At 37.3% G+C, this 26,409-nt stretch overlaps 1 protein-coding gene across 7 annotated transcripts in view; it reads left to right on the top strand.

The window, feature by feature from the left end:
• FAM171A2 (family with sequence similarity 171 member A2) overlaps positions 1-26,409 on the top strand; it is a 58,338-nt gene that overhangs the window by 2,676 nt on the left and 29,253 nt on the right. For 6 of the 7 annotated variants that reach the window (XR_004256816.1, XR_004256813.1, XR_004256815.1 and 3 more), the window contains exon 2: positions 18,741-18,968. Coding sequence is in view for 3 of the 7 variants with exons in the window: in XM_032234891.1 (XP_032090782.1) it covers positions 18,741-18,968 (228 nt within the window). In the remaining 4 variants the exon portion in view is untranslated. The remainder of the gene's footprint in view (positions 1-18,740; positions 18,969-26,409) is intronic. The other variant, XM_032234890.1, reaches the window with a different exon arrangement.

The following is a 26,409-nucleotide window of genomic DNA, read 5'->3' as shown; positions in this document are numbered from 1 at the left end:
TGCTTAAAAAATACTTAGGTACTTTAGCATGAGTTTGGGACATGCTGGTTTAATTGTCATGCTATTAAAATCTCTTGTCCCTATATTAGCAGTAGCCCCTGGCAATGTTTCCTTAGCTGACTGCCATGTTGCCTTAGTTAATTCATGTTTCCTTAGTCAATAGATTGCTCTGGAAGTCTCCATTCCAAATTAAATTCTGCTTGAAATTTCTATAATTGTTCCCTCTGCTTTTGTTCTACAAATGTACAAGATAATGAGGTACCCTCATTAGGGATATCCTGCTTCTTATCATCCTTATAATTGTAGTTTACCATCTTATTTAGTTCAAAGGGGAGCCCTTTTAAATGCACTTAGATATTCTTTGCTTTCTTACTATTGTCCAGAACCTGATCCTAATAACATATTGCAAACAGATTTCAGAGGTAAGCTTTCAAAGACATTGTAAAGTGTTTAATGAAAGAATATAGTATTTCTCTATTTATTAATTTTAAATGGTGCCCATCTCACTATCCAGTATATGTTTATCATAAATGCTCTGCACAATGTTGCTTTTCATTAAAAATCTGTATTATAAATCTCTTGCAATTTTGAGTGATACCAATGGTAATATTCTACATTCTTCCATAATTCAAGTATCTGGGATAGCAAGTAATCATGGAACAGAGTAAAAAGAGAAGACATACTGTAAGATTTGTAGGCATGCTATACTTACATCAAAGTGCTCTTTCATCCCGGCAAAGCATACAACGCAGAAAGGTCATTGTAAAGAACATACACCATCTTAGTTAATGAGTTGGAAGGAAACTACCTCACTTGACAAATGGTGCTTTGGCTGCTAACATCTCTCACTAATGGTTTTATCCCAGTGCTAATTTGTGTCTAGCATATGCCTCTAAAGCCTCTTCTGAGTGCTGGGTCTTATAAGTAACTATTGGCCTTCATTCCCTTACTTTTGACATCCATAGCTCTGGAAATCCAGACATCGGTGACATGGTCATGGTGCAAGGCTGCTGAGATCAGGGCAATTCCTAGGTAGGCCTTCACTCAGCATTATTTTATTGCAGGTATTTTTATTTATTGCATCCAGTATACCTTTGAAATCCAAAACATTTAAAACACTGTGGATAATATTTAGGCTTAGATCTGTGTAGATAAGTCAGACATCTTCAAACAAATACCTAGGGTAGTTTACATTTATAGCTTCTGATGAGAATCTGACATTTTCTTTTTAATACATCTAATTTTCATTGCAGAAGGGAAATGGAAGGGAATCTAGCTATTCATATACAGGGCAGTCTACTAATGAGATACGTAAGTATGAAATGGAAATAAATGGAAATCAAGAATGAGGGTGGAGTTGAAGTCACTTGAACATTTCCCCCCAAAGAAACTAGTTAGTAGTTAGCAAAATCCTTTGGGTCTCTTATACTTTGTCAGATGCAAGCTGCATAGGTGCCTCCATGAGTACCATGAGTATTACTGCTTCAGAGACTGTGATATAGTATCCCTTAGGATTCAGTCATATACCACCTGATAAAATGGGCTGCAGCTCATGAAAGCTTAGACTCTTAATGCCATTTGTTAATTGGAAAAGGTGCTACCACAATCCTGTTTTCATGTGTCCTAGATTAACAGCCCTCCTCCAACAGCCAATCACTAATAGGAATTATGAACCAATGCAGACAAACATTGAGCACCACCTGAGTACACCAATAAACCAAATCTGAGTGTCCTGAGATACGCTGATTTAGCAATTGGGATATATCAGTATGTTGCATGGTAGAACATGTATTACCTGAAGGAAGGCATCCCAGTTCTTAAAGGCAGTGATTAGTGGTAAATAACAGCTTGTAGGCTTACAGAAAAGACAGCAAACATAAGAGTATGACAGACCTAATAAATAGTAAATGGAAACTCTTGAGCTTTCATGGCAGGGTTAGGATTAGGGTTGTGTACAGTCTCTTTGTCATCTTTCTTCCCCATGAGTGAAGGCTGTTCATTCTACCCAAGCTTTGACCCCTCTGGAGCCTATAAAGGTAGATTAGACCATTGGAATTTTGCTTATTGCTGGAGCGAGATGAACATGTGGGAATCATCTGAATCCAACAGTATTCTTCAACAACGAAAGTCTGCCTGCTATATTGTCAGAGGGTGAGGCTATTGGATTTGCTACCATTTTTCTTCCCATTAGAACTGTCACATTTTGAGGCTTCATTTGTTGTAATACAAAGAAAAAGCAGCTAATTTAACTATTACACTTTTTTTCTTAAGATACTCTGGAAATAGTTATTAGAACAACGTCTCTGTTCTCTGCACAGACCTTTTTATTAACATTAAAGTGGTTGCTATATAACTTTTTCTTATGGTTCTCAGTATCATCATTCCTACTGTTAATGACCTGTTTTGAACCCTATTCAAAAATTAAGGAAGGATGTTCTTTTATTCTCTAAGCATACCAAATAATGGAAGGAAGGGAATGGGAGGGTGAAGGAAAGGGAGGGAGGGAGGAAAACAAAAGAAGATTATGAGATCAGCCACTTGATAAAGTTAGTGTGACTCTGTTAATAAATATGGCCCTGCTGATTCAAGGCTTGTTAGCAAGCCCTTGGTAGAATCAGAGTTGGAAGAGGTCATTCAGGCAATCAAGGCTAACACTTCACTCAGGTGGAAAGCTCCAAATTAAACCATTTGACAGATTATAGTCTAGTTGCTAATTGAACCCAGTCAAAGAAGAGCCTACCATCTTTCAGTTTTTTTCCTAACATTTTAATAAAAACTGTCTTCCTGTATCTGGAATCTATTCCTGATTTCCATATCCTGCAACACCAAAGATGATGGTAAATGTTACCTGTATATTTATATCTGTATAGCTCATTCAGTTCATAAGTCTTAGTTTCTCCCCTTCTTCATTGTCCTGCAATAAAAATGTTTCACTTTATCTGGATCCTTATTACAGTGTAATGCCTAGAAACAGGCCTGTTGTTTGTGTTGGGTTCTAACCTATGCATAACAGAGTGGAATATAGAATACAGAATAACAGAGTCGAAAGGGACCATGGAGGTCTTCTAGTCCAACCCACTGCCTAGGCAGGAAACCCTACACCACTTCATTCAAATAATTTCTTGTCATATCATTGAGAACATCCTTAAACTACTTTACTAATTGAGCCATGAGATACTTTGATAAATGCTTTTCTGATACTGAGTTACCGTATTTTTTTTAGTATAAGACGCACCGGAGTATAAGATGTATCAAGGTTTTGAAAAGGCAAATTAAAAAAAAAGTTTTTGCACTCTGCAAACCTCCCCAAAACCACCCCCTTTTTTTGGAAAAAAAAACGGGCATGGATAACCTTTAGGAAGCTTATGGAGTGCTCCTGGGGTCTGGGGAGCAAAATTGAGCAAAAAACAGGCCGTTTTACGGTCGTTTCTGCCCTCCCCAGTCCCCAGGAGCTCTCTGAAAGCCTCTAACAGGCTATACACGGCCATTTTGGTGAAGGGGGTGGGGTTTTGGGAGGCAAAAAATGCTTCATTCAGTGTATAAGACGCACCCAGATTTTCAGCCTCTTTACTCCGAAAAATACGGTATATCTTGTCCACATTTCCACTATCTATTAAGCAGTGACGTGCGGTCAGTTTTAGCCCTGGTGAGGCACTTTTTAGACTTGTGGACTTCAATTCCCAGAATTCCACAGCCAGGCATGCTCAGTTCCGATTTAAAGTGACAGCATTTTTCCTCCTTGCAAAATAAGTTTTCCCATTCTTTTTCTTCTCCCTCCCCCTCCTTCCTCCCTCTCTCCCTCCCCCCCTCTCAAACAGAAACACGCACACAGATAACTTCGATCCCTCATTCACTCACTCTCAAACACAAACACAGAAGTTGGATTGGATATATTTTCCAAAGGCTTGAAAGCAGCTCCTTTGCCATACCCCACCTTCCCCTGCTGCCTTCCGATCAAACTTTTTAAATTCCTCCCCCCTCCCCACACGCACCTTTTCCAGCTGTTTCAGAGACGATTTCAACTCTGTTTCGCCCTGCCCTGCCCTCCCCTCCCCTCTTGAAAAGCCAGAGCTCTGTCAGACTGAGCTAGTTGCTCCCAGAGAACTCTAAAAAGCCTCTAAAAATGCCTTCTACAGGAGGCAAGAGAATATGTGCCTCATTTGCATAAGGAATTCTTTGCTTGTTAACCCTTGCTTAACTCTTAAAAGGCAAAAAATTCCTTAGGCAAAAGAGGCCCCTAGTTCTCTGGCCTCCTCCTAGTTAATACTGAGAGCAGACACCAAGCCACTGTGACTTGAAATCTGGTAGCAACTACCCTGGCTTTAATTATTTTAAGAAAATTATTTAAAATCCTTTCCTTTTTCTGAGGAGACTGGTGAGGCCCCGCCTCCCTTGCCTCTAGTGACTGCACGTCCCTGCTATTAAGGAAAATTTCCATAGCTTTTATAAAATAATGGGATAAAATTGATTTGTTCTTGATATTTTGATTGTGACTTCTTATAATTTATACTTTGCTTTAAAGGTACTTGCAAATCAATCTCTTTTTGATCGATTTTCCATAAATCATTGTCATACTGACTAAACTGTTGTAGTTTATTTTTCTTCTTTCTGGATATAGAAGCAATAGGTTTTTTTCAGTTATGTGGCCCTTCCCCAGGTTTTCTAAAAGATAAATATGTCAGCTGGTTCTTTTATTCCTCTAGGATTGTAATGGTATGTAGGAATGACCTTGGGCTGAGGAAATGAGATACTATTAGGGAACTAACAAATAGAAGAGGATGGAGCTCCCAGTTGCTTAACAGTCAGAGAAAGAAACTTAGGGAGGATCTGCCTGTATTCATCTGGCTGTAGTAAGATGGTGGGAATTTCATATTTGAAAGATTCTGTTAATTTAGCTTTACAATAAAGTAGAATTAGTTCCTCTGCTCCTGTTTTCTGTCTAGTTTACCTGGGAGAACTGATAACAGTGCAGCCCATCTGATTTGAGAGATTTAAACTCAAAGTAAGAGATTTTTTTCTAATTATGTTTCTATCAGTCTCCACTTTCAAATTTTCCCTTTTATCCCGCTCTTCACAATTCCTTAGGATACTTCCATAGTTTTTATTGGAGAAAACTATACTCAACTTAGAATTTAATTAGCTCTGCTTCTTTTGGTTACTTTATTAGCATCTTGTCTTCCTCATTGAGCAGCTGATGTACTGATCTTTGCTTTTTTCTCTTTTGAGCATATCTGAAAAAGTTGTTTTGGGGGATTTTTTAAAATTGGACTTTACATCCCAAGATTTAACTTTCCTGATACTGGCTTTGCAGTACTGGACTATCTACCTGTATTCTTTTTTCCTTTGGGACAAGATTCTTGTTTTATTTCCTTCATGTAGTCTTTCTTTTTTCAGATCTTCAGCATTTTGGATCCACATTTTTCTGTTCTCCATTCTTCTCAGAGAATTGTTTACTGTTGAGCTCAGCTATTTTGAATCCCTTTCCCCATTCTTCTGCCATGAATTCTAAATATCATTGCTCTGGGGTTATTAAAAATCCTCTTTCTTGAAATCCAGGATTTGTGTTTAAGTAGACTTCATTTTAATTTCCCATAAAACCAAGGTCTTTATGGCCATTTTCTTCAGTTAACTGCTACTTCCACGACCTCAGCTAAAGAGACAGCCAGCTTAATGCAGTTGCTTCAGGCTGTGACACAGCGTAACCGTAAAGTCCCTCCCTGCCATCTTTAATTTGCTCTATTGACATAGCTGGTCTCTACCCTGCCTTGGAAACTAGGGCAGCAAATGATGGTTTCCTAACAGTTTATTGTTGCACAAATATATGGCAGCAATTGGTGCTTTTCCCAGCTGACATTAAAAAAAATGTATCAATCTCTCCCACTAATATGAGCTGGAATGGGAAAGGAGGCAGGTTTTGTTATATGGACAAAGTGATAGGTTTAGCCATCTCCTAGACAACCTGTGACCTTTGGGTCATGTTTCAGAGGGAATTCCTTACCTAAACAGAAACAGAATGATACATGGTATTGCAGAAAAGCAGTGGGAATAGGAGCAATGTCTGACACCCTGCCTGCTTCCCTGTTGAGTTGCCTTGTGGGAAGCTGACAGAGAGCATCAGAAATCCTTCCTTCTTTTTCTCCTCCCTCCCTCACCAGTTCCCAGTCTCTGCCACTTCTTCATCAGTCACTTCTAAAGTGTGAAAAACCACAAGGATCTCAGCTTCTACTAGGAGGAGAGGAAAAAGTACCTCCACATTGGATCAGGAAATCCCAAATTTAATTGGCCTCAGGTATATGATGGGAATGAGAAGATATGCATGTTGTCCTTCAAGAATTGCTAGCCAGATTGCTAGTCCTTTACATGAAGGACTATGTAAATCTGTCTGAAATCTTCCTTTTTGATTAATGTTAGGAACTGATTTTAGAGAGTGCCTGCAGCTGTCCCGGGGGAGGGGGATTCCAACAGACTGCCTGCCATGGCTTTTCCCATAGCACAAACTTGTTTGGGCCCCAGTTGGCAAGAACAATCCATAGAAAAAGAAGAGTTGGATATTGCCCCTAATGAATAACATGTAGATTACGTAGAATGTAGGCTAGCAAGTTTATGTGGTTACATGTCTCTTAATAAAAGAAAATATAAAAGAAGGAATTGATCCACTCAAGCACCTGGAAAGGAATAAAAGCATAGGAGGGAATAAAGTTTGGCTGGAGTTCAAAGTGTATTCTGTAGAGTTTACAACTCTGTTTCTATTTGAAATATTATACAGGTATTTCAGGAGGAAACAACACATCTTTTCTTTTCCCTAGTCCCTGGAATGTGTCTATCCTACATATGGATATAAAGCTGTTGTTAGTTGCGAAGTCGTGTCCAACCCATCATGACCTCATGGACAACATTCCTCCAGGCCTTCCTGTCCTCTACCATTCCCCAGAGTCCATTTAAGCTCACGCCTACAGTTTCAGTGACTCCATCCAGCCATCTCATTCTCTGTCATCCCCTTCTTTTGCCCTCAGTCTTTTCCAGCATTAGGCTCTTCTCCAGTGACTTCTTCTTTCTCATTAGGTGGACAAAGTATTTGAGTTTCATTTTCAGGATCTGGCCTTCTAAAGAGCAGTCAGGTTTGATCTCCTCTAGGATTGAGTGGTTTGATCGCCTTGCAGTCCAAGGGACTCACAGGAGTCTTCTCCAGCACCATAGTTCAAAGGCTTCAATTCTTAGTATGGAATTAACTACCCTAGATTAATATAGCAGAGCAGGGGAAACATAGTACATCAGAAAAGCATGCTTTATTTCTTTCTGCTCTGGGTTCTCTCACATTTAAACCCCATGACAAGACAAAAAGTTCGGAATATACTGCAAAATATGTTACATCTCACTAGTTCTACTTTAGTTAATCCCATCTAATTGGAATTAATAGGACTGTCGTAAATAAAGGAATGTTGTCTTCACACTTGCATACCAAGAAATGTCTGTTGTTCAGAGGAAAAAATTAGAAACGGTGTGACAAGCAGCAATGCAGTTCTAATGAACTATCAAGGTCAGCTAAAGCACAGCATGTTGAAGATTTCAAACAAATAAAAGATATAATATTCTAGAGGTGAAAATGGAATTTTGCAGATGTAGCCAATTGGGTTTAAAACTTTTTTTTAAAATAGATTTTTATTGTTTTTTCCATCTGTAACAACTTTCAAACATCACATTAGCGTTGTGTCATCATACCTGTATATATTGATCCTATATCGCTTCTATATTTACATACATTCATTTACAGTTCTATACATTTCTCTTATTGCTTTTGGCTAGATTAACTTTATTTTGGTTATACAACCATTTATACCAATTATCCCAAATTTCATAGTATTCAGACTCTTCTTTGTCCTTTAATCTTAATGTTAATTTATCCATTTCTGCCCCATCTATAATTTTCTGAATCACTAATTCATCTGGGGGGATAGTACTCTGTTTCCAACATTGGGAAAATGTTATTCTGGTTGTAATCAACAAGTGTATTAATATATATTTAATTTTCTTTCTATATTTCCCCTTGGTTATTTCTAGCAGAAAAAGTTCTGGTTTATATTCTATTTATTCCTCTATAATTTGTTGTATCCATTTCCAAATTTTAATCCAATACTTTTGAGTTTCCGGGCAGATCCACCACAAATGATAGAAAATCATTTGTGGTTTCTTTGCACTTCCAACAAGTTGGATTCATGTTCGGATACATTTTGGCCAATCTCATTGGTGGTAAATGCCAACGATAAAACATTTTGTACATGTTTTCTTTATGTGCTACTGCTCCTGTTAATTTATAATTTGTATTCCAAATTCTTTCCCAATCCATTAGATCTCTATTATGTCCAAAATTTTTGGCCCAAGCTATCATGCAACCTTTAACTACTACTTCTTCCAGTGTCACTTCTAATAAATATTTGTATATTTTTGTTATAAATTTATATCCCAGGCCTGTTAAAATGTTATCTATTTGTTGTAATTCTGTGTAGATTCCATATTCTTTTACATCTTTTTATATCTCGTTTGTAATTGAAGATATGGCCACTAATCTATATATTTATTTTGTTCCTTTAATTCTTGATTTGTTTTCAAATTCTCCTGAATGTCTAAAATTTCTCTGTATCTAACCATTTTAGATAGTTCTAATGCATTGGGATATATCATGGCTTCCATAGTGGAAAGCCATATCTATATTTTCATATAATATTTTTCCCTAATTTTATTTCAGACCTATATCAGTGCGCCTCTAATATAGTGTCTATGAAAATATTTGTTTCTTTTTTCCCTTTTCCCATAAGAAGGAATGCCATCTCATTTGTAAATGAGATGGCATTCCTTCTTATGTTAATATTCTTTTATTTTTTAAATTCAGAAAGTCCCATACCACCGTTGCTTCTGTTATCCTGTAACACTTTCAGTTTTATCCTAGCTTTCTTTCCTTGCCATATAAATTTTAATATAATCTTGTTCAGTTCAGTAAAGACGTTTTTCTCTAATTTAATGGGAATTGTTTGAAATAAATATAGAAGTCTCAGTAGTATATTCATTTTTATCCCTGCTATTTTCCCTAATAATGATAGTATTTTTTCTATTGATCTTTAATGCTGCTACATCTCCATATTTTTCTAATTCTTGAATTAAACTACTTCCTTTTTCTAGTGGATCTTCTATAATAAATACCAAATCATCTGCAAAAGCTTATATTTTATACTCCTTTTTTAATTTTAGTTCCTCTTATCTCCAAATTTCACTTAATTCTTATTAGCAAACTCTCTAGCTTCAGAATAAAGAGCAGAGGTGATGGTGGACAACCCTGCCTTACTCCTTTCGTTATTTTGAGGGTCTCTGTGCTTTCCCCATTTAATAATATATTTGCCCTTTGGGTAGAATATATCACTTCTATTAGTCTTTCAAATTGTGCCCCTAATTTCATATTTTTAATTTGTTGTATCATAAATTCCCAATGTAAATTATCAAATGCCTTCTATGCATCCAGAAAAACAAGTGCCACTTGTGGATTTAAAACTTTTCATTTTATTATTTTATAGAATTTGATTTCAAGGAGAATCTTTTTCTGTAACAGATTATGTTAAAAGGCATAAACTTTCAGGAGGTGCTTCAACAGATTCATAGAATGACTAAATTAATGGAAGATTTAAATTGGGATAAGCAGAGCAGGAAAAGGAGGATGAAAGAGAGTGGAAGACAGGTTGGTTATGCAGATGCAAATTGTGTGTGATATAGATTGAAAATGATAACAGATTATCAGTTAGCAATTGTAATGCATTAAAGACGTATTGTGTTTGGTGAGATGTTCTTATGTTGCTTGAAACCTTTTGATGTGAGTTCAATATATTCTTCAGTGAAATCTCCTGATTTCAAAAGAGTCAGTTTTATGGAATTTCCATCACCACTAACGCAGTTTTAAAGCGCAATGTCACATGACCACATCATTTAGCAATGGCAATCTTGACAGTCCCATGAGTGTGCAGGTTGTTAAGCAAGGGCCTCACATAACTGACATGGGAAAAAGCAGAAGTCTCAGGCAAGCTGGCTAGTGGGCATCCCGGTGGGTAGGGAATGGGGGCAGGTGATACATAATGTGGGTGGACAGGTGCCATGGGTAGGTACTAGAAGTGTGGGCAGCTTGCCACAGACAGGTGCCATAAAGCATGGGCAGGAGTTGTGGGTAGGGGTATTAAAGGCTAGTGGGTGCTTTAGGCAGACTATATATAAAGCATAGGTGGTCAGGCAAAAAAATGGTTAGAGCAACTTCAACCTTCTTGCTGGCTTCCCCATTATTGATTGCTTGTGGGAAGTGGACAGGGAAGGTCACAAATAATGATCATTCCCCTATAAGACACTTCAACTATTCTAATTTTGAGCCAACTGTCTAGTGCCCAAATTGCGATAATGTGACCATTGGGATGCTGCGATGGCCTCGATTTCAAGTATCAATCAACTCATTCAGCACTATTGTAACTTGAATAGTTATTGAACAAGTACTGTAGTTTTAACTCAAGGACTCCTTGTACCAACTTTAAGTCTGGTTATTGCCTGGCAGATTTTGATATGTGACCCACTCATTCATAATGTTAAGGTATAGAATCCTGTTAATTAGCAAAGTTAAAATCTGTTTCTAGTAACTTCATAGTATCATCTTTTGGAGGAAAACCCTGACTGTTAACTGATTCAGGGTTGTCATATAAGCCTGCTCAACAATTCTAAAGCAGAGAAAAGTGATTGTGTAATTTGAAGATAATATATCGGCCTGCAGTGCAGTGAAGTTAGGGTGGGGATACAAGAGTGAAAAGAAGCAAGTCCGCACTTTGAAGCATTGGACAGGAAGCAAAGGGAAACAGCTTGGGAGGTAATAGAATAGGAATGCTGGGGTGGGGGTGACCTGAATTCTGGCGTTTGTGGGATATGATGCTTGTGACTGAAATTAGAGAGAATGCTATTTTTGATCCAAGGATATGAAAGACAGGGATCACTGCTATTGTAGTGATGCCCTTTTTAATTCTGTCGATACTTAACGATTTTGAATATTTTTTGGAAAAATAAAAATGTTCAAGAATACTTGTTTCAGGGAGAGAGATTCAGTGTTTGTTCTTTGGGGAATCACTACCCACTTTCAACTCTCTTGGAAAATTTATAGAGGTGCTTTCAAATGAGTTTTATTTTTTTCAAAATCTTCTTTATCAGAGAGATCATAGCAGTATCTGCCCTCTATTCCTTACTTATCTATAACCTCATATTTTCCTTTATGATAGATTCTTCTATCATTTTTCATATAAAGAAAAAAATCAGCTAAAGAAGGAAAGTATCTGAGTAAACCCTTTTGATAGTTATTTTTAGGACTTGTCTATAATGAAGATTTGAGATTAGAGCAACATATTTGAATGGACTGACTTAGTCTTTTTATTAATAATTCTGAAAAGGACCCTGAAGCTCAAACCTAACCAGAAGCCATATTTTCTATGTTTTTCTTCTTAATCTTAAAACAAGATTTTTAAAATTATTGTATAAAGATTAATTTCATGTTTATCTAACATCATCATTGCAAGAATTATGGTCTGTTATTAATTGTATAAGTCCCCAATTTTAATATTTCACTAAATTATCTATCATGTCTTACTATATCTCATAGTTAGCATTGCATATTTTCTGTTGCATTTCTCAATATCTAACTTTGATTCAAAATAAGCTATCTGCTCCATACCACTATATTTAATTCTTATTGTTTCTTTTCATAAGGGCATAATACATACAGGTTGGAAGAGATCTTGAAGGTAATCTAATTCAGTCTACTGCCCATTGCAGGAATCTACCATTACAACATTCTCAATAGCTGGCTATCCAGCCTTAACGTAAATATTTCCAACAAAGAGGAGTTCACCGTCTCCCAAAACAATTTATTCTGTTACTGAATAATGTTCTTCCTAATGTTCAGTTGGAAACTTCCTTATAATTTGGACTTTTTATTTTTTGTTCTGTCTTCTGGAACAATACTGAGCAATCTTTCCATCTGCATGAAAGCCCTCTAGATACTTGAACATAGTTATGTCTTCCTGCAGTTCTTTCTTTAGTAAAAGATTATTAATGTCTTCAACCATTTGACACTCAACCGATTCCCCCAACGATGACCCTTGGGTGCTCTCCTTCCAGTTTCCTAACATCTGATTAATAACTGGATATAATATACTAAGTGTAGTTTAGCCAATGTGGACTAGAGAAGAACAACGATTTTTCTTGATCTTGACACTATATTTCTGTAGATGCAGTTTAGGACTGAATTTGGTTTGGGTTTTTTATTTATTTGTTTGCAGCTATATCAAACTGCTGGTTCTTGTTTAGCTAGTGATCTATCAAGACATCATCTACTGCTACCCAGTGCTCCTCCATCATTTATATATGGGCATGATCAATAGGTTCTAGTACCCCTTGAGCCAGTAACTTATCTATTTCCGTGTCAACCTTAGGTTTTAATGCGAAAGGCACTCTGCGTGGCTTAAGACGCCGTGGAGGAACCTGGAGATCTAGATTAAATGAAATTGGGGTGCCAGTGTACCTACCTAACCCTTCCCCCAAAACTTCTGGAACTCTTTAGTCAACATATCTAGATATGGATTACATTGGAACTGGTCAATTCCAGTCACCCTCAATCCCAGGGCTTCAAACTGCTCCACCCCTATTAGGCTTGGTTGTGGTCCTTTAACCATAATTAAAGGTAACTTCCTGCAAAACTGTTTAAACTGCACCCTACAAAAATATTTGCCTAAAACCAGAATGGGATTCCCCTGGAAATCCCTTAGGTTTAACAGGCATGATCTCAACCTTGTCTGGACCAAATTAGGCATGAGTCTTTTAGCAGTCGTCCAAGAAACTATGGAGACAGTGGATCCTGTGTCCACCTCCATAGTGCAGGACTGCCCCTTCAATTTGACTGTTATAATTTCCCCCCCCCCCCCTCAGACTATAGGTAATCTGGTCAACTTCAGTCTCCTCCCTGCCCTCAAGAGTAAGAGGATTCTCTTTTCCAGAGAGTAGACCCCTTAGTGAATTTGGAGGGCTTTCTGTAATATTGGCTAGGGCTGGGTGAGGTGCCCTCTAAAACACTAGTGCAAGGAGCAACTGCCCTCCAGATCTTGGCTAAATGGCCGCGTTTCCCTCAACGGGGTCAGATTGTGTTTTTAAAATGACACTCAGCTCTATTGTGTTTACCTCTGCACTCAGGGCAATTATTGGTAGCAATTGGGGGCTTACCTGCCGACCTCTGGCCTGCTCCGCCTTCAACCGGTGGATCTCGTCGTCCTCAATAACTGACTCTTCAGGGCTGACATCTTTATAATGCACTTCAAGCGGTTTTCCCATGAATTGAGGCTTGGAAGATCTTTGAATTGCTTCTGTCGAGTGCATTGACAGTTCCATTGCTCTGGCCTCGTCTAGCACGGTCTGTAGATCTAATTCAGGTTTGGCCAGGAGGCAGCACTATATACGGAGGTCTCGCACACCACCAACAATTTGGTCCAGAAGGACATCATCTAAATCTCTGAAATTACAATGTAAAGCAGCGGCCCTTAAAGCAGCCACATACTCATTAATTGTTTCTTCCTCACGCTAGCTTCTCCTATGAAAAGCATGCCGGCGAGCTGTGCGGGATATTGTTGGAGCTTAAGAATTCCTTACTTTCGCCATTAACACATCCCATGAAACAGTGTGTACGGATTGGGGAGCCACTAGCGTCCCCGCAATATTAAACATCTCTATGCCACACAAATTTAGAAAACGTGACTTTTTTTCGGTTTTCAGATACCCCGGTGTAGTCGTTGGCTTCTAAAAAACATTCAAATTGGGAAATATATGAGTCCCAGGTCTCTGTAGCTCCGTTAAAAACTGCTGACATGTTCATTGAAGCCATTCTGAGGTAACTTGTTGGCTCAGTTGATAATCAGACCGCAATCCTCATAGGTTCTGTGACTTCACTCAACATCTCGTCAAGTGATTCCGCTGAGGGAATTCAGCTCTCATGACTCATCTTTGTGATAGTGATTCTTATCAGCTCTGCCTGGGCTCCACCTCAGCATCCCATCCTTGTCGCCAATGTTCTATCTAGGGAGAACACGGGCGAGCCATGACTTCAAAATGCTAAGAGTTTTAATGCTAACAGGTTGCCAAACGCGGCACTTCACAATACACACGGCTCAGCTAACTGGCAACAGCTGAGCGCTGTTTGACAGCTCTTTATATATGCCAGCTGTCAAACGGGTAACCAATCAGGAGTGAGGACAGCGCCTCCTAGTCAACGGACCAGAGGGAAAACTATAGAACGTAACACTTTCAGTATTTCTTTATTCACAGGTTTACAGAATTACTGTATCCAGGATGCAAAACTACAGAAGATGCTAGGTGGAAGCAAAGAGTAGAGGAAAATGGTAATCCTCTTCTCCCATCTAGGAGCTGCCTGGATTTTATGAGCCAGATATAGTGGGTAATCTTAAAATCTTGGGGAAATTACAGCACTGAACAGTCTGGAAAGTCTTTTTTCTTTGTAACTATATATTGGAGAAGGGGGTGTCTATCTCTTTCTCTCATCTACCCATTGTGAACACAAAATAATTAAAAACTGTGAAAGAGTAAACAAAATCATGCAGTAATGGCTAAGGAAACTATTGTTCTACACCATGGTTACTCGTGAGCCTGCTGAAAGATGTGACTTAGGCCTTGCTCTTGGATGCAGTTCCCATGGCAACAAATTCCAATAATAAAGAAGAGATTATTCATCTACAGTAGCGGATACAAAAAGAAATGCTTATGTTGCTATCTAGATCTAAATGTATCTTGAAGGGCGGGAAATACTTTATAGGACAAATGAGGCCGTTGCCATAGCATAGCCTCAGAAATGGGGGAGGTTGGGCTGGCACAAGCATTTCAACTGTGGGATGTCGCCAGGTGTTTGGAGTGGGGGCACAGAATGGATTCTTCTCAGAGCAGAAATGCTGACACAACTTAATACTTGGTATTGTGCATGCTGTGCGTTGCAGTTCTTAACAAAGCATCTTGGAGCTTGCCAAGGTCTCAAGAAGTGCCGTCAGCCACAACACCCTCCCTATCCCTTATTCCAGGGTAAAATCCTGGGTGTTTTACAAGAGATTCAAAGTTTGATTTATTTGCCAATCTATATCTTGACTCCATCTGATGACCCTTGAGATAATATGCAAAATATGCAAAAAATTAAAACATCCAAAGTACATTAAAACACCAAAAACAAATCATAAGCAACCGACTTAGATTACCCTAAAAATAACAAAAAGAAAAAGTAAAAAAGAAATGGCACAGTGAGTGAACATCATTGGAACACTCTCTAGAAGAGCTCCATGTTTAACAGCGGTGAGGTTCCAAGAACCAGGATATGTAAAATTACTTCTGAGCACTTTTCTTTTTCTTTTCTTCGCTTATGAACAGAAATCTTGCCAAACTAAAACTACTTGCATCATTAAAGATATTATCCGATAACTGCTAGGGTGGAACTTTCTGAGCTCTCTTTCTCCCAACCAAACTATTGAAATATCTTCTTGGCCATCTGGAATGCAGCCCCTCCTGTAATCCAGACTACATTCTATTACAACAGAGGTCTTCAAACTTGGCAACTTTAAGACTTGTGGACTTCTACTCCCAGAATTCTCCAGCCAGCTATGCTATGCTGGCTGGAGCTATGCTATGCTGGCTGGAGAATTCTGGGAGTTGAAGTCCACAAGTCTTAAAGTTGCCATGTTTGCGGACCCCTGCATTGCAACAATCTCCTGAAAGCCTTCAAGGAGGGGACCAGCTCTCTACAGGGAGTCCATTTGACAGCACTGTCATTGCCCTGAAAAAAAGTGCTTTCTTCCTCTGGTTCCTCTTAGCACCTAGAAGTGTGGGACCAAAAGGAGTTTCTCCCCAATACTTCACCAAGGCAGAAGGCAGTGGGTAGAGCTGCACAACTGAATTCTACATCCCTGGCAGTTGGTTTCACCTGCCGTGATCCCTAGTATTTCATCATATTGGTAATGGGTTTACTTTCAAGGTAATTCAAAACAATAAATGTTTTTCAAATGTTACTGAAAGCAGCTGTCTTAAAGTAAAATCTAGATATAGGATTAGTTGAAGTGGGTTTTGTTTTCACCTGATTGTGATAAGTGGAAATGGTCATGCTTCTTTTTTGAATACATATTACGGACTACCCCACCTTCATATTTTCCAGATACTATTCCCACCATCTCTTGCCAGCATTGACTGTCTTGTCTGGGGCAGTTCAATATTTCTGGAGGGTATCAGATTTTGGGGAAGCTGGTGAACACAATTTGCCTTCACTTATTCTATTACATATATCATGCTGCCTAAATAAGTCTTATTGCTGAAACCATTTTGTAAGGCAGCTGTATGGCTTCATTACTCTCTCCTTGAAAAAACCTTACGGTTTTAAGTCATTTTTTCAATGTCGTGCTCTGTTGAAAATGAATGTAAATACTATATGTATGTATCAGTCCTCTCCATTTAACCATATTCAGTCCCTCTTGTCACAAAATGTAAACTTAGGATAGACAACCTGTAGCTTTCCAGATGTTCTTGAGTTATACCTCCCATCTCTCATAATTATGTAATTTGATGAAACTACCGGGCGTTGTAGTTGCACTGGAATAACACTAATTTATTACTCATTATTGAAACCATATGTAGGATTTATTTTATTTGTTCTTTTGAAAATTGACATTGTTTACTAATGATATTAAATTGTTATTTGTGTGTGTGTGCGCGTGTGCATGTATCAGTGTTCCAAGTATCATGTAGAATTAAATCAGAGTCCAAGGCAAAATGATCCTTAAAATTCCAATTTAATAAATCAGACATCTTGGCATTGTGCTATGAAATCCCAATACTGGAAATGACATCACAATTCCACCCAGTTAAAAGTTCATGATCTTGTCCCCACACCCACAATCCATCACATGGTCCAATCTTCTTCTTCCACGCTGGCACCCACACCCAGCTGCTTCCGGTCAGGTGTAAAAGTGCGGAGACAAAAGATGACCTTGGCTTCTAGAAAAGAATGAAAACAATACATTCCACAATCCTACTCCTTTCTCTTCCCCCCTCCCATCAACTATATTAAAGAAACAGCATAATGAAATAAGAGGAAATGTGGCAGGCCAAAATTCTAAAAGGAATATAATTGCAGTCCTGACAGCATGTATATTGTGTTACAGAATTGCAGTTTTATATGGATCTAGCTCATAGACATTTTGGGTCTATTCTGATTGGGAGATTATGAGATTTTCAGAATATCTAAAATCATCATATTAGGAAAGATGTGTAGATGTTAGATGCACAACACTAGAAAAACACACACTTCTCTTGTACTCTGAAGCTATCTACATTTCTTACAAGATTGCTTGATCAAAAGGTTTTGGAAGCTAATTATATCTGTATAGCAATTATTATCCCAGACCCAGAGGTAGGTTGCTTCTGGTTTGGCCTGAATCGGGCAAACGGGTAGTGGCGGCGAAGGGAAGTTCCGCCCATCTGCCCAGACTCTTCTGCGAATGCACAAGCAAACTGGTAGCGCCGGAATTTGCAACTCTTCCCAAATCCCCCTTGACTGACTTTTTTCGAGCTGGAGTCTTGTCCACAGAGAGCTGAAATTCAGAGCCAATTGGAGTTGAATCCATGTCTGTATTTAAAGATCTTTCCATTTGCACACAGGATGGGGATAATATTTGAGGCAAGCAGCTTACAAAGTTATCTTTGTCACCTTTGACCAATCATCATATTTCAATCATAGAATGAAATGAGTTGATATGAATCAGTCCTGCTTAATGTATAGAAAGTGACAAGAGATTCAGTGAAACAAAACACATACTGGGGAAATAGAACAATTGAGTGCTTTATTTTCAATACTAGCTCTGCTTCTGGTGTTTGTTTGTTTTAGTTGTTTTGTGTCTAACGTAGTTTTCCTTTACATGAGTTCTTGATTATGTTAAGGGCATGGAAAGCAAGTAGCCTTAGAAAATCCACTGATTTGAGCTTGTGTGTCCATTTTTGCTTTGTGAACACTCTTCCCCATCTTGAGGTTGCAGAGGAATTTACTTACTAAATTTAAACCTCTCTTTTAACAGGTGTGCTCTAAAAAATGGTACTCAGAATTGGAGTTAGAAGAATGTCCATTTTAACTATAAATTGCTTGTTTATCAGACAGACAATGTATAAACCAAAACCTAACTTCTTGTGATGTTCCAAAAGAATTAAAATGTGCAAATACCAGACACAAAATGCTGGGGAGAAAAGCAGTTTCAATGAAAGAACCGAGAGATTGTATTGTCTGAGAAAATGTATCCTGTTTGGTCCCAGAAACAATACAAATATTGTTGTCAAACACTAGAGAAGCAGATGATGTATGATAATACTGCTATTAAGTAACCAATTAGGAAGAAACTTAAAAACAGATGAAGGGCTGTATATAGAAAGGAAGTAGAATATAAAGGCTTCGGAGGTAGAATGTAAATTGATTGTCCTATATTAATTGCACGTTTGCTATATCTCTAACACAATTGGATTTGGCAATAGAATTACCAAGGATGATTAGAAAGAATAATAAAAATGCATAAATATTCAAATCATGTAGTGGGAGGAATATTTGTATCCTAACATGTACATTTCTATGCTCTCTCTCTCTCTCTTTCCTCCAGAAGTGGTGATCAAAGTCCAAGTCTACGAAAATGGCGATTTATCCCCACTTTCCCAGGCAGCTGTGGAAGTGTATGGCAACCAAACATCTTTGGCTTCAGGCACCACTGACCACGAGGGTATCAGTATGCTCCCCATCAGTTATCGCTTGGGCACCTGGGTCCTTGTTATGGCCTCCAAGCATGGCTTTGTTACAAACTCTGTTCCTTGGCGTGTCAACAAACTACCACGTGAGTGTTGGCAACTATTGATTGAAAGTACCTGGTCATTGGGAAATTGGTTGAAAGACATGGGTGTGATGGGCACCTCATTGTGGACAACAAAAGATACATCTTTTATCAAGATACTTTCCAGTGTTGCAAGAAAATCCAAAAATAGTTTAGCAAATATATGAATGTAGCATTAATGTATCTTCAATAAAATAAAAGTACTTAATATTTTTCAGATATTTTAAGCAGCACTTTCTTGGAGACAATGGCATCATCTCAGAACTTTGGCCAGTTCAATACTGCAAAGTTAGATTCTACTGAGTTATTTGAATTACATATCAACATATATGGTTGTGTCTTCAAAAAGCTGCATGAGAAGTGTCTTAATATAAGAAAAAGGGAGTTTACCTAGAAGTTACCAAACTTAATCTAGTTGCATTCTGCTTCTCATAATGACCAACTGGATATTGGTCTTCAGTTATTGATATAGGCATCTTCAATTGCAAAGTAATTACTTAGAGTTGTGAGATGTTTTGGATGTCAAGTACTTATTTTTTTATATGAAGTTTTTTATTTTTTTCATTTTCATATCATATAATCACATGTATACTATTACATAGCCAACATCGTATTGTATTATTAAATGTTTACATCAATTCATCTTATCATCAACTCCCAAAAACAATTATTGGCTCTTCTGCTGTCCATATACCATATTTGTACCTTATCCATCACTTTCTTCTCCCTCTCTCCTCCTCCCTACCTCCTTTCTTCCCTCTGTCATCCTTCTCTCCTTCCCTTTCCTCTCTCCTCCTCTTTTCACTCCTCCTTTCTCTCCTCCCCCCCCTCCTATTTCTCTCCTTCCCTTACCTCTACTTCACATTCTTCATCTTCTTTACTTGGTGTTTTTCCGCTTCTGAGCAAGCTCCATTTTATGTTGATGGTATTTATAATTCCTTTTCAATATACAAATTTAATTTTAACATGTTTTCCTCCTCCTTCTTTTTTAACAAAAAAGTATACATATATAGTCATTGAGCTTTTAAACACCTCCCCCCTGCCTAATTTTGGCCAGGATGTAGACCTAGTTACAATTCCCAGCTATTCTCATCATTGTATTTATATAATTATACATCCTTACATGCCCCCAATTTGTGTTTCTGTCTTTAAATCATTTTTCATTTCAACCTCACCATCCTGTTCAGTGCTTTGGCAGGAACCCAGCTTCTTGTGCAGCCATGTTGCTGCTATCCCCACTCCGATTCAGAGGGCAAATCTTCGACCTGTGGGGGATCTGTTGCCTCCCCCTGGGTCTGATGAGATGCTGCCCCTTCTTCACCCACTGTCCAGGGGGATTCTGATCCAAAAAAGGATCCCAGGAGTTTGTTTGTCAGACAGCGTTCATGTGAAGCTCTTCAGAGCTCACATCCTCCCACTGTCCAGTGCGATCCCACAGAGTTGGCCTCCTCAGGGTGCCGTTGGCCAGACAGTGTCAACTAGCGACCCCCAGGGGGAGAGCCTTCTCTGTGGAAGCACCTTCCCTCTGGAATGAGCTGCCCCTGGAGCTTTGTATAATCCCCGACCTCCGGGCCTTCCGACGCCCTAAAAAGTTGGCTTTTCCAGCAAGCCGGCCTGGCCTGAACAAAATAAAATAAATGATTGATTATTTTTAATTTTAATTGATTTTTAAATATTATTGTTAATATTAATTGGGTTTGTTTTTTGTAATATGTGTTATTTTTATGTTGTACGGTGCCCTGAGTCCTTGGGAGAAGGGTGGCATATAAATCCAACAAACAAACAAACAAACAAACACAAACATCTGTCCAGCTGGAGAACTTCCTGTCAACTCCGGATGTCATGTACTTATTATGGCTAGTAATAATGGATGATGGAGTTATTTTCCATGGTCATATCTAATATTCCATTAAAGCCCTCTAAGAACAAAAGACACAAAGAACAAACTGACAAATGTTATTCCATTTCTGTTAATCGTCTGGAGTGCCCTGGGAATAGTGGGTTACATGGTTGGTAATCCCAATGAAAAATAGCTAGTTTTATAGTGATAAAAATATTGTTGTCCTCTGGCTTGGACATAAATGGCACAAACCTAGATCAGGACTGCTGTTGCCTTAGTATTTATTGGAAGGCTGCTTGCAAAGAGTCAAAGATTGATATGGATAATGGTTTGTCTAAATATCAGTAGTTATTTATGAATAGGAAAAAGGGGAAAAGATCTGGAATTAATAGTAAAATATCATATCTTTCAGAGTATAAGACACACCTTTCTCCCCCCCCCCAAAAGAGGGTGAAAATCTGGGTGAGTCTTATACATTGAATACAGCATTTGTGGCCTCCTGAAATACTGCCCCTGCGCATCCCAGTTTTTGCAAAAATGGACTTGCAGGGGGTTTGGGAGGGTTTGGGAGCTCCTGGGGAGGGCAACAATGAGCAAAAAACTGACTGTTTTTTGCTCATTTTTGCAGGGGAGGGCAGTCCTCAGGAGCACTTTGCAGGACTCTCAAACTCTCTGCATGCCCTGTTTTTCACAAAAAAATGAGGTGCGCAGAGGGTTTGGGAGGCCTGCAAAGTGCAAAAACTTTTTAAAAAAATTCCTCTTCAAAATTATGATGCATTTTATACTCTGGTGCGTCTTATAGTCCGAAAAATACAGTAGGTTTGAAAGCACGCGCAACACTCCAAATACATCACAGGTAATATAGTTTGAAGCATAATGTTCCAATAGTAGGCGGAGACAGATCTCATATGACTTTTAATGTGACTGTGTCACATTAATACCTTTCTCAAGCTGTTTGGCTAAGACTTTACTAGGAAATACGTCCGTAACTTATTTTCCAGGCCAGAAGTCAGTTCTCTGTTACAAAAAATCCTGGTACAGAATGGCAAACTTTAATTCTCTTACCAAGTTTGTAATAGCAAACTTGTTTGCAATCAGGGGTTCATCTGCAAGGGAGATAAAAATGATGTAAATGGTAGGTGCAACTAGGCGATCAAAACCCTGTTCCTTTTACATGTGTGATGAATGTAATTCACATTAAAAAGGATGTTCCTCTGATTGCTTTGTTGTTCAATCTACTATGGACACCCCTGCAAGTAACTCATATTGCGGGAGAACAATAGCTGTGTAGCTGTCGAGAAACCTTGAATCTTTTTTTAAAAATTAATTTAAATTAAAGTCAATTGGCTTCTTGTTAGGCTGAAATCAAGAGTGACAACTTCATTGGATGAGTTTGAGAATACCTAAATGGTTTCATTCTTTTACACTTCTATTTTTAACAAAGTAAAAACCATAATAGAAAATTAAAACAATAAATGAAAATAGCAAATAGTAAAGAAAGAAAATAGAAATTTTCTTAATAAAAATAAGAGAAGAAAAAGGAAAAGTTGACAGAATTTAGAGAGGTGGCAAAATTAATTTGGTTTTAGAGAAAGACTGACAACTACATTTATCAGTGACTGAAAGCCCATTGTGGACTTTTTGCTGAAAAATTATAAAAATGAACATGTGACTTGTAGGTTAGTGCTTATGAAAAGAAGAAACTTGTGTTATAATTATACTATTTATTAAGAGACAAAATGCATTTATAACCGTTGTCAAAAAGCTTAGAAGCTGCTTCCTTATAATCCTTTCTTTCAGTCTTTTTCCTTTTCTATTTCTACTCTATTTTCTTTCTAATTCACTATTCTGTCTTATTCTCTTTGATTCCTTTCTAATATTTGCATTGTTTTTATCTTGTTAAAAATTTATTCAGTAAATTATGCTTACACAGTATGCTTGCACTTAAGTTTGTATTTTTTGTACATTTTGTACATTTTAAGTTTGTACTATAAAACTTGTGTATAGAAACACTGATGTCTATATTTATATTGCTGATTACCTCCTACTGTACTTCCTGCCTAGAGTCAGAAACTATTGACAATAACCATTTAAAAACAACTGTGACTTCTGCTTCCAAATCCCAAGATGGGCCAATAAAGTGATCTTATTATCCGGGACATTGTGCCCTTCTAACACATACTCACCTCTGGTATGAGCATTTTGTTTAAATGGAAAGTTTGACAAGTAACTATAAATCCAAATGGCACAATTATTACAGCTTTGTTGTTTGCAAGTGATTTTCTCTTATGATCATAAGACATTTTTAATACTTACTTATTTGATTTCCATAGTGGCCTATCTCAACAAGTGACTGGGGTGGGGAGCATATATTATGAAATATAATAACAAATTTAAAAAATACCAAAACAGTTAAAACATTGAAGCAGTTGCAATAATTAACCATCAACTAGATTGAAACATGATTTCCCCTGATGCCTTGTTGAATTTATAATTTTTAGAGATGATCATCAAGTAAAATCTCTGCTTTATATCTGGATTTTTAGGTGTAGAAGAAAGAACACAATCTTAGGATCATAACTGACAAAATTTGGGAGAGAGTGTGTTCTAAATTGAATTGAGTTCTTAATCAACTTTGCTGTACTAAAATTCATAACAATTCTGTGACTAACTTGTTTTATGCAGGATGAGTTCGACCATCAGATAGAGAAAGTTGCCACTGCTGCCTCAAGCAGCAAATATTAAATTCTGAAGGTTGAAGGCAGGATGAAGATCATCTTAAACTTGTCTGGTATAAATAGATATACATAAACACATACATGTATTTTTTTAAGTAAAATAAGGGTCCACAATGATCTAAGCAAGGTTAATATCACCATGGACTGAATGATTAAAGAAATATAAAGTATACATTGTACTTATTATTAAAATCTTATGCATAAAATAATTTTATAATATAGTGATGTAGCTTTAAATATTTAACTTTTAGTATTTTAGTACTTGTATTTTATGGTTCTATTAATTTTATTATGTTGTTTCATTGTTGGTCAGTAATTTTAACTATTTAACTGAGTCACCATGGAGAAAGTGAGTCAGTCAACTCCTTCATTCCATTCCTATATCTATATCACTCCCTTTGATCATAGAGAAAGATTAGGGGGTGGGGGGGTTGTAAAAAAAATAAAGAAAAAACAATTTCAAGAAGCTGCCTAGAGAAGCCATTCTATAGGATCAAACTAGGTTGTACAAGTCAAGTGGTTGGCTTAAGATCAGGAACCCATAACTAACACAGAATAGTTGGGGGACTGATCCTCATTTAGAATGACTATATTATTGAGTTCATGAAATACACACAAAAATTAACCAAGATTACTAATCTTAACATTGTTGTGTGAATTTCAAATCTGTTATACAATAAAGTCATTGAAGACCTTTTTTATTTAATTTGCATTCTTATAATACAGGAAAAATAAAAATAGTGTGATAATTATGTTTGTATACGCAAAGGTTAATATTTTCATTATAAAAGGAAGAAAACATCTATCAGTGGTGTATACCACAACTAAATTCAGAAAAAGTTAAAATAATGTGCATTGAATAATAGTTTTCTGTTGTAGTTTTACAAAATATGTGCAGCACTGTTTTAATAGCACTGTTCCAATGGAAAAGGGTAGGACTATTTATAGATTGTGAGCCACATATAGTTAAATGAAGTACTTGATATGGTCCCTGCAACTCTTTACCATCTTGCTTAAATCCTTTCCTCAATGATATGTTGATACAATATCTATTATCTAGGATTTAAGACTATAGGTAGTCCTTGACTTAAGACCAAATTGAGCACAAAATTTCTATTGCTAAACAAGAGAGTTTAAGTGTGTTTGTTCCATTTTACGGCCTTTCTTGCCATAGTTGTTAAGTGAATCACTGCAGTTATTAAAGTAGTAATATGTCGTTAAGTGACTCTGGTTGACTTTGCTTATCAGATTGCTGCAGTAGCTGTAAATTGTCATAAATTCACTTTTTTAGTGCCAATGTATCTTCAAATGGTCACTAAAAATGGTTGTAAATCGAGGACTACCTGTAGATAGAAGAGACCAGGCAATCTATTTTTTTCCGCAGTTTTCTCAAAAGGTAGGATTGGAAAGGACGGGGAGATGAAGTGGTCATGATCTTTGGACTTCTTGGTCATTAATCAGTTCTAGTCTGCCAATTTTAACTCCTTGCTCCAGGATTTGGGTGGCTGGGATTGTGTAGGAATATTGTTATGTACCATACGTACTAACCTGATCTGATGTTGGTTTTCCCTAGGCTCCTTATTAGTGAATTTCAATGTTCACTTTGCCCAATCAGGAGTATTTTAGGATTACATTTTTCATGAAGACCATATCCTAGCTGGCATCTAGTCCCATACATGTAGCCATACTGGATTTAGCTATTTGTACGGAGATGATACTGCACAATGAATGTGGAATAGCTTTCTTTGGTTTTTATCATGGACAGATTACTCCCTGATTAGTCTCAAATTGGTGACTGGTACAAGCATGTGAAGATATGAGAAACTAAAAGAATTTAACCTTGGTGCTTGGGAATTAGAAATGGAAGAATTATTGAGACAGATCAAACTGACCTAGAAGTAGAGTCCATTTAAATTCCTATATAGAGATGATTATATTTCTTTGTGTATTTGTTAATCATGTATAAATTCAATCAATTCCATTTAAGATTGAATGATGTACAGATCTAATTTCAGCAATCACCAATCTTGCAATTATGAATTATTTTCAATTTGTAGAACATAAAAGGTATTAATGTTATGAAAGAAGTACTGGTCCAATAATTATCAGTGCCTCCTTTAAGATTGCATTGAAGGTATTTTGTAAGATCCAAGAGTTCTGTGCAATCATAAGGTAGTCTAAAAAATTCATTTTCTGGAAAAGATAACTGGGAAAATTATGGCTTTGCAACTCCAGCTGCATCCAGGTGGTTCTCATTATCTAAATCCACTTCAATTAGATGTTACATTGAAATTGCAATTTTGCTATACCTGAATCTCTCAGTAACTTAATACTAATCTTGGTATCTTATGGATTATGTAATTGGGTTTGAAGGCAGTCTTTTGTTGTGATCCTGTTGGAAGAATGCTGAAAGGTTCAGTCTTGAATATTTGAGATTTGATCAAATGAAAGGGGAAATATCTCAGATGCAATTGAAGATGCAGGTTTGCATGGAAAGCAGATATTCTTCTGTAGAGATAAGATTGAATATAACTGGAACTGAGGTTGCACTGATAGCCTTTGTTTATGATGTTACTTCTATCTGTGTTTGTATAGATAATACTGCAGGAATCCTCATTTACTCAAATGTACTGTGAAATTGTTTACTCCTCGTTGGCTTATTCCAATAATTAGAAATTGGAATCTTATCGAAAAGTGAATTGAAACTCCTGACATTGTTTTTTTTAGAAGCCAAGAACAAATTCTTTAGCTTCTTGGCTCTTTTGCATGCAAATATGAGTCACATATTTTAACAAAATAGCAAGGTCACGGGTAAGGTCCTAAGTGTCCTTAGTGGTGAAATTTGACAGAAAGAAAACTATAAGAA

The sequence above is a fragment of the Thamnophis elegans genome, chromosome Z (assembly GCF_009769535.1).
Source record: "Thamnophis elegans isolate rThaEle1 chromosome Z, rThaEle1.pri, whole genome shotgun sequence".
NCBI classification, from domain to species: domain Eukaryota; kingdom Metazoa; phylum Chordata; class Lepidosauria; order Squamata; family Colubridae; genus Thamnophis; species Thamnophis elegans.
The sequence above is the reverse complement of the archived record's forward strand: the minus strand, read 5'-3'. Positions and strand labels throughout refer to the sequence as shown.